Genomic DNA, 9,959 nt, shown 5'->3' on the forward strand with positions numbered 1-9,959 from the left:
TATGATATTTTTGGTTAACTTCTTGTGTTTTAATATAATTAAAGACTTAAGGTAACATTTGGATGATGTGCAGCTGCATTACTATGCTGCCCCTTATAATTCACTCACGCTCTATTATCCTTTAAATATTTCAAGCAAAAACCAAAACGTTGCCTTTAGAAATAATAAAAATTGCTGTTTTAAATATAACGAGAGCGCCCTTTGTGAGGAAGCAATTAAAAACAAACCTGTACTCCATTTGTTACTTTTATTTTTATACGTATCCAATTTTTTTGCGTCGGTGAAGCTTTAAAAGAAGCCGTATAATTCAGATGGATATAATTATGAAATTATGAAACGGTTCTCTTATGGTTTCATATAGTATTTGTCAGTATCCGCGTTTTAGTTAATAATTTCTTCGCTTATTTTTCTCTTGCAAGCCTAAAACAAAATTATAAGGTTATTTAATTGTGTCACATTTTGTGTCCTAAACTAACCCCGTTATCAATGTGGCAATTCATATATCAAAGATTCGCCTTTAGTACATAACTTCAACTTAAGTAGCATTAAATCGTAAATTGTATTATGGGATTTACAATTAGGATTAGTGAAAATACGTAATAAAAATATAAGGTGAAGTTGGGACGGGTTACAAAGATAGGTTACTTCTTATTTACTTCTTGTTAAAATTATTATCGACCCAAGTATGCCCAAAGTGTGCTCTTACCTAACTCCCGATAATAATGCAGTGCAGTCAGAGTGCAGTCCATCAAAATACATAGTTTTCCTGCACGATCCAGAAGAGTGAAAATTCTTAACGTACCTAGTATATATTCTGTACCTTACTTGCTTACTGTTGTGGCGCGACGACCCGAAGTGGATCTTGGCTTCTGACAACAAAGACCGCCATGCTTCTTTGTCCAAAGCCCAGAGCGGCGCCGAGTTAGCTAAAGTTTTTTTGCACTTCGTCTCTCCAGCAGTTCCCAGGACGTCCAGGTCACCAACCACTTGGTACGCCCTCCAGACTGGACGGTCGTCACCCTTCCAGACTACGTGCCAAAGTAATTATAGTCTGGCGGCTATCGTTTCTCCAATGTTCGGCTCGGACAACAGATCTTCAATGTCCTGGTTGGTTGGTTTGGTTGTGTTTTTACCTAACTCCCGATAATAATGCAGTCCATCAAAATAGTTGTCCTGCACGATCCAGAAGTTGACGATCCACTGCACGATGCCCCTCAGGCTCCCATATGCGAAGAGAAGGGAAACCCAGGAGGTGTCAGCTTCTTCCACCGCAACCACGTACTGGGGTAGCGGAGGGATTATCTTAATCTGGTGCTCGGTCCCGATGTAGTCCCAGATTTGTCCTAAAAAAGTTGAAGATTTCCGTGGTTATCACATCACACTGAAGCGGATTTGTAAGTTGCTCTAGTGTGTAAGCGAGGCAGCACACTGGAGCGGCGTGTGGACCCGGCATCCCATATAAAAACCGCCACATAAGTTTCATAAGTTTTCGTAAAAATGTAATGCGGCGGAAAGGTGGCTGTTCAATATGATCTGAACACAAATTTATTGTTACGAAAATGTGACTTGCAGCTTATTAGTTTAGCTACTTCTGTTGCTGCCTGTACAAAGCCGCCGACTTGTTTTGGTATATTTTGTAAATCACAGTATTCAATTGTTTATCTAAGCTAATTTGTTTGTTTAATAATTTTAATAACCTATATAACAAGACAATAATTTTAATAATCTGTAGGTAGTAAATGCTGGGCGAAAGGATTAATATTTCACGATTTTTATTTATTATTTTTCACAACGACGGGACTTAATCGCGTAAAATAAGTTTTTAAATTTACCTTTGACGTTTCGAGGACGGCGTGGTCCCCGTGGTCTCGGAGAAGACTGGCTAAAGTTGACATCAACATCGCATCAACATCAGGCGCGCGAGTTTTACGTGATTAAGTCCCGTCGTTGTGAATAATAATGAAATGATTAATATTTGTACCTATTTCTAACGCAAACTAATAAACAAACAATCGTTTCAGCAAGCAATCATCGCCGAATTAACATTAGTGTATTAAACATCCCATATTACATTTACATACGAGCTTGTGAAATTCGCCGATACGGCAGTCAAGTGCCATTGACATGTCTCAGGTTCCGTCTTTGCAAGAAAGCCTTAAGCGCTAAGGTTTTAGTAACAAGATGTGACGTTTTTTACGAAGAGGTTGATATGAAGAACTTATTTAATAAGGTCGCAAGCGCCAATATATCCGTAGGAAGATATGACGTTTTGTACGAGGAGGGCGATATGAAGTGAAGCCCTCTCGAGAATGTTTGAGCACATTGCGTGGAGGGCCAGACGCGATCAAACGTAGGGATCAATTGACATAGCTACCTTATAGCTATATTATGTGTTGTAGCTGAATAACAACTAAGTACTTTGTAAATGGAAATAGTAAGTATAGGAAGTAAGTACAGAATTGTATGGAACAGTACTACCTAATATGCACTTTTGTCTCAGGCGATGCCGCTTGACACTAATGACAGTAATGACCTAGCCACGAGATTGACTTTTGGCTACCCCCCAAAAAAAGAGGGGAGGAAATTAACTCCCGCGGTTCAGTTTGCGGTCAGCTTCTACCTAGACCTACCTGCAGCTATCAGGTCAAGTTTGGTATCATTCGTATAAACTATGTACGAGGAATTTATAAACTGTAGGAAAAGTTAACTCTAAAATTAGGCAAACCGGTGGGAACCGAGTTCTATGGGCCTTTTTTGTATGATTACCTTCAGTCCGTGTGTGGACGGCGTCAAGCATGAACAACGCAGCATGGACCAAGTCAACGACCAGCAGGGCTATGCCGATTCCTGTTAGAGGCAGTAGTATCGTGTAAAACCCGCACGGACGGCGGCCGAGGCTGACGTTGAGGAGCGACAGCCCTAGCCAACATATGTGGAGGCTCACCCACAGCTTCATCTTGCTGAAATGATTAATCATCAGTTAGTAGCATCGAATTCGGGATCTGGCAGACCTCGTCGGCGATGGTGGGATAAACTGCACTCCTTGAAGGAGTGGCTAGACACAGCACTGGATAGAGATCAGTGAAGAAACGACAGGCTTCGCTCTTTGAATCCCAAACCTGGCTGCCTTGTTTGCGCTTTCCATTTTGCAGTTAATTCTTATGTAAGAGAATTATTCTTATGCAAGAAAAAAAAAACTGTTTTACTGACATTTTAAACCAAGGATTGGGCCAGAAAAACTGTGAAGTAGCAACTCACTTTCTGAAAGAAGCAGCAACCCAGTTAGTTTCCATCCAGAGTATATTCGACCGGGTGCGCGTGTTGTCGACCAACACCGAGTAGTTGTAGTAATAGTGGCGCTGGCAGCTCTCCGGCTCAAACAAGTACAGCATCTTAAATAAGTAATAATAATAATTAGCCTGTATACACTCCACAGCAGGGCATAGCCCTTCTCTTATTTGCGAGAGGTTATAGTCTTCACGTTGGCCCAGCGTGTATTGGGCCTTCACATTTACCTTTAATTTCTTCACGGATGTATCCAGGTTTCCTCACTATGTTCTTCTTCACCGAAAAGCTTATTATATTACTACTGGTTTAGTAGATATTCTTCTTAGTCGTACACTTTTAACAGTCGATTTCTGCGCCACGGCAGCTACTGTGATCCGTCGCCTTGTGGCTCTGTTTTTTGGTGTAGTGGGAGCAATCGTTGATTGTATTTCCTGTGATGGACTCAAATTCTTTGGACTCATCACTCGTAACGAGGACTCCATGGAACGCTGGGTGGTGCAAGGGAAAGTCGAGGGCAAAAGTTCTTTCCAACACGCTTAGTAGATATTAGGCATTTTGAAAATCGGGATGATGCGTTCGAAGTTATCCCAATGCACCTTACTAAACTATTATTTATTCTGTGCTCTTGGGTGTTAAGATAAAGATCAAGTTAATCTAAAGAAACTTCAGCTGGAGTTCAAAAGTTGTGATTTTAGTTCAGGGAAAACCAGAGATTAAACCAACAGTGAAAGGAAAATATAAAGTTTCTTCCGCCTGTTTCTTCGTCCAATGAATTTACCCTTTGGACTCTAAGTCGCACCATCGTCCACACTGTTCGTAAACTGATACGCAAATTATTACATAATAAGACCTACTGATAGTCAGGGGGCCTAGCCAAGGTGACAACCGTACATCGACAAACTCTAAGCGAAGAGAAAACATGACATGAAAACATGAGCGAAGATAAAATCACGTGACTACTTCCATACATTATTTAACGCTGCGTACTAGGCGAACAACACGAGAACGCGATGCGGCGCGGGGTGAATCAATCCTTTGATACCTATAAAGGTGTCCTACGTGGGCGATCTTGTTGTGAACTCGCTTCGCGTTCGCGAGTTGTTCGCTTATGTAAGACGCTGCGTAAGTTTCGATTGACGTTTTCTTTCAACGATTCGTCATCTTGGCTAGGCCCTAAGTTAAGGTTGTTGCCGATAGAGCGTGGATGGTGCCACCATAAATGTGAAATTCCGTTGGCGTTCCATAAATGGCGTTCTAAATGTTGACGCTGTAAAATCGATGCCAGGGCTATAACCGCGAATTGCGGGCATCTGTCTCAGTCACACTAATTACGCCTTCATTTGAGTAAAAGAGAAAGATCCCCGCAATTTACTAATTTCGGGTTTAGCGGTAGCCCCTCAAAGCGTCGTTGCACTATGTACTCCGACACATGCTGAGAGGTATACTCTTTTAGACAAGTTACAAAAGTATGTCATATAGGTATTAAATATTTGTTATTTTTTTTTAAGATTGTGTTTCAAATAAATTATTTTCATTTCATTTCATTTCATTTCATGTAATTTTATTTCAATTCATGTAATTTCATTTCATTTCATTCATTTCAATCGGTTAGGAGGATTAAAAGTACATGAATTCCTGCTTGAACATAAGGTCTATATTGGCGTCCATGTTTTATTGAAATAAATAGTTACCTTGATGAGTGTGACCTCACGAGGTTCCGCCGGCTCCGGGGCTAGTTTGCACTCCAGCGTCAACCAGGTGAAGAACACGCATAGGATAGCTGCGACGAAATACAGATTTTTTTAACGTTCAGCTGTACTTCCTATCACTAAAAAAAACTATAAAAATTCTCGAAAATTTCAGGACATTACAAAGGAAACCTTCATTCTGAAAACGGAATATTTATTTTCTATACAAAAGAAGAAGAAGAATTAGAAGTCTTCAAAATGTTTCCAAGAAGAAATTTTCCAACTTTGCAAAGTTTCCGACGTTATGGATTATAAACCAAGCTTCATAGGTAAGAATTAATAATATCGTTACGGGATAAATGTAATTAATCATGACAGTGTTCATCATATTAATTAATTAATAATTATACATACACATCACCAGTTTATTGAATAAATTCATGAATGTATGATGCGAAACAGTCAAATATTCAATTGCTTTATTTATTTACAGCCTATGGGCCGATTGTGCATTAATACTTTGACATGGTTTTTATCTTATTTTAAAACGACCTTGAACATAAGCACCAATCAGCGTTACGCAGCGTACTACATAGGCGAACAACACGCGAACGCGAAGCGAAGCAATGCGGCGCGAGGTGAATCAATTCAGATCGGATTTTTGACACTTCTGCAATATCGATTCGCATACTGCAGCAGTAATACTGTAGTTAAATTGTCTAATACTCGTTAGCGGTTTAGGTATAAGAGTTTTGAAATTATGATTTTAATTGCGGACCCATAAGTCAAAAAAATAAAGAGATAGCCGTTTAATGGTGATTTTAAGACCAATCTTAGCAATTATTTGCTATCGAGCCGATTTTGTACAATCATGTATCGAGTACGGCCCCGGTGTTTGAAATATAATGAATATTACCATATAACTATTTGTTTTGCTATACCAAAACAAAAAACTGCTTAGGTAACATCAATTTCAAGGACATTGGGTGTTGACAGCCCCTTAAGAAATGCAATAAGAAACAGTTTCAAGTATCTCGTTTGCACTTAAGAAAAAAAAAAGAAGAAAAGAAAAAAAAATTGATATAAACATCGTGACAGGTCGGTTTTTAATATTCACAACATAATAATATTATTGGTGCGCGTGAAGTGTCTGTTAGATAACACAACTAAACGAGTCGTGTCAAAACGTGATAGAAACCATATAAAATTGTTAAAGAGAATCGGTCTCCTGAACGATGTATGAATGGTCCAATATAGCGTAAACGATTATGTAAATTTGTAATCACGTCATATAACGCGATTCGAGATTAGTTATGCTTGAAAATTACATTGGGGACTGATTGGGTCTCCAATTGTATAATATTATAATTTTTACAATACCTATTTACATAATAAACTTTACGCATTGAAATCAAAAGCAAATTACACTGATTTAAACTTTCACGATTTTTACTCATTATTATTTACAACGACGGGACTTAATCGCGTAAAATAAACTAAAAATCGCGTAAATTTAAAACTTATTTTACGCGATTAAGTCCCGTCGTTGTAAATAATAATCAGAAGCAAATTGTATCATAACTGTGAAGTTTCAAAGCTGAGAAAGGAACTAAATTAGTTGTAAGAGAAAGGAGTTAAATAGAAGCTGTAAATAATTTTATATCGTTTTTAGGGTTCCGTACCCAATGGTAAAAACGGTACCCTATTACTAAGACTCCACTGTCTGTCTGTCTGTCTGTCTCTCTGTCTGTCCGTCCGTCTGTCTGTCTGTCACCAGGCTGTATCTCATGAACCGTGATAGCTAGACAGTTTAAATTTAACAGATTTCTGTGTCCAGTTTTCCTTTTAACTTTTAAACTCTTAGTATACTGTACCCGTCTTTTACTAACTGTATGAATTAAGAGGGACGGGTAGTCTATGTCGCGGCGAGATACTCTCGCGCCAATCATGTGCTAGCCCGGCTGGAGATAGATTTTTTACCTAGCATAAAAGCGAAAAGTCTTTTTTTAAGATCTATAAAAAACTTTAAGGCAGCTCTTAAAGTCGACCATATTTTTTATTGAATCTAAAGGTAGGTACAGACAAAACAAATTTCCTGAAATAGACAGTTTGACAATTTTGGCTTCGAAGAACAAAGGAAATGTGAAATGTCTAAAACAATTTATAACAATGAACAATCAAATGTAATTAAATTCTAAAGAAAGGTAATATAACAAAAGCTGATTGGTTTTGATTGACAGACAGACAAAATAATTTATAAAGGTTTTTTTTATTAATAATATTGTTTTCCATTTCCGCGACAATTACGCATGAAATAAAACTATAATTAAGCTCATTATTATTTATCTCCACGGGACTTAATCGCGTAAAATAGTTTTAAATTTACCTTTACGAGGACGGCGTTGTCCCCGTGGTCTCGGAGAAGACTCAAAACGTCGTCGACGTCGTCGCCGTCCTCGAAACGTCGGAGGTAAATTTAAAACTATTTTACGCGATTAAGTCCCGTGGAGATAAATAATAATGAGTAAAAATCGTGAAAGTTTAAATCAGTGTATAATTAAGCTGTTTGGAAAACTAGCTTTATGAACCTATAGTCTGTATCTTTAGGTATTTAAAAAAATGTAAACAAGGGACAATTACCGAGGAAAAGGTGGATGGACTGTGTGAAAGATGATATGAAACTAACGCAAGTGAATGATGAGATGACGGGTGACAGAGAGGTCATCATCATCATCATCATATCAGCCCTTTATCGCCCACTGCTGAGCATAGGCCTCTCTTCCAGTACGCCACTTGTCCCGGTCCTGAGCTAATCTCATCCAGAAGTGACCCGCAACCTTCCGGATGTCGTCCACCCAACGAGCCGATGGACGCCAGGGGCTTCTTTCATTCGAAAGCGGCCACCATTCCGTTAACATTTTAGTCCACCTGCCATCACTCTGCCTAGCAACATGTCCCGCCCAACTCCATTTTAGTTTGGTAATGGCGAAATCAACGTCTTGCACCTTGGTGCGTCGACGGATCTCGACATTCCTTACTCGATCTTGAAGCTTGATACCGAGCATGGCGCGCTCCATGGCTCTCTGTGCTACGCGGATTTTATGCACAGCCTCACATGACAGAGAGGTATGGAAGAAAAAGACATACTGCGCCGACCCCAAGTGAATGGGACAAGGGCAAGCGAATGATGATTGGGCAATAAAATTCTTCAAGTGAATTAATTTAACTCGATGTGCCAAAACCTACAGAAGTTTTATTACGGTATATTACTAACACGTAACGTAACAACGAAGCTACGTTACGATTTTGTTAATAGAAATATATCGGGATGATATGATATGATATGATTTATTTATCTCACAATATACAATTGCACTTAAAATTACACGTGGTAAATTCATGGTAAATGATTTGATTAATCAGTAGTAATTTAATTGTGTAATGTACTTATGCTATTTATCACCCTAGTAAAGAACCTAAAACAAGATCGAATATTTAGCCACTTGAGGGTAGATAAAAACATTACACGATTAAATGAAATAGGTAGAACGATAAGAAACAGATCCAGGCAGTTTTCTATTTGGTTGGTTATTTGACAAATGTTTGGAGTACCCAAAAATGTAAAAACACATTGTTTACATTTATTTAACTACCTAAAAATACAGACTATAGCCAATAACCAGCCCTAAATTTATGATTTTATATGTGGGTGTTGCACATTGTAATTTTGACAAAAGTAACTAAAGTCAAACCAAGAAAAGTCTGCAGAGATTTTGACAGCACACGCAGTGCAGGTGTTATTTTAAACAACAACACAACAATTAACAACAACAACAAACAACAACAACAACAAGAATTAACAACAACAACAACAATTAACAATTTTTTGTTAACAATTTTTGTTTTGTACAAAAAAGTGATTTACTACTACTACTACTACTACTACTACAAACTTCTATGAAATTATGACGTATAAATAACACTGGCACTGCGAGTGCTGTCAAAATGTCTACAGGTGGTTGAACCGATGTATGATGAATTTTGAATGGTAATAGTTTGAGTCTACTACGCAGACAAAGTCGCGGACATATTATAACCTAGTTTTATTTTACACACAAAAGTTCCAAAACGCTTTAACGAGGTATTAAGTAATGGAGTTTTTGGGAAAATAAGATTGAAAAGGGTTTCAAGGCTATGTTGTTATGTAAAGGGTATTGTACACTAGACCGAAATAATTACATTAGTTATGGTTTCGTGATTTGGCGCGGTCTGAATTATTTAGGACACGCTTTCTCTTTCACAGACGCACTGAAACGTTTTACTAAAACAACAAATAAATAACATACTTATTCTTGCAGCACTGAGTCTACGTCAGGTAACTACAAACAAGATCTAGCTACCAGCCTACACAGTCCCACGCTGCGTCTTACGTAAGCGAACAACTCGCGAACGCGAAGCGAAGCGGCGTGGCCCGTTCGCGTTCACAACGAGATCGCTCACGTAGGACACTTCAAAAGGTTTCAAAGGATTGATTCACCCCGCGCCGCATTGCTTCGCTTCGCGTTCGCGTGTTTTTCGAAGAAAAATGGATCGAACCGAAAAGCAGGCAAGATCGAGTCTTGCCGAAAACGGTGATTTTTTCCATTTTTACTTTAAAAAAAAACGTAAACTTACTTTGATACAGAATAATAAGGAGGGACCACACGTAAAACGCCATTCTTCAGATCACAAAACGATAATTACTTGAAATTCATGACTTAGATAAACATGTCGTGTTTTCTTAATCACCAGCGAGTCAAATAATCAGTCTATCCAATGTAACTCACTTCAAAACCCCTAATAAGTATACGTAACGAGAGACCCATTAATACTGGTTTAATTGAGATATTCCTGTGCTTGGTAAGTTATGGGAGTAAAAGGTCTTGAACTATGTCAAATTCCAGTGGGCCGTGGGACAATTTGTTGTTTTAAATATCGCCTTGA

General features: G+C 38.4%; 1 protein-coding gene across 1 annotated transcript; it reads right to left on the reverse strand.

Annotated features, from left to right (window-relative positions):
• Positions 1-339: 339 nt before the first annotated feature.
• On the reverse strand, positions 340-9,708 carry LOC134744675 (uncharacterized). The gene is made up of 6 exons (XM_063678581.1): positions 9,651-9,708; positions 4,980-5,068; positions 3,259-3,392; positions 2,767-2,960; positions 1,134-1,343; positions 340-420 (listed from the first exon to the last, which is right to left on the reverse strand). Exons 1-6 carry the CDS (start codon positions 9,691-9,693, stop codon positions 386-388), a joined length of 705 nt encoding a protein of 234 aa, XP_063534651.1. The 5' UTR covers positions 9,694-9,708; the 3' UTR covers positions 340-385.
• Positions 9,709-9,959: the final 251 nt, after the last annotated feature.

Source organism: Cydia strobilella, chromosome 10 (assembly GCF_947568885.1).
Source record: "Cydia strobilella chromosome 10, ilCydStro3.1, whole genome shotgun sequence".
Lineage (NCBI taxonomy): Eukaryota > Metazoa > Arthropoda > Insecta > Lepidoptera > Tortricidae > Cydia > Cydia strobilella.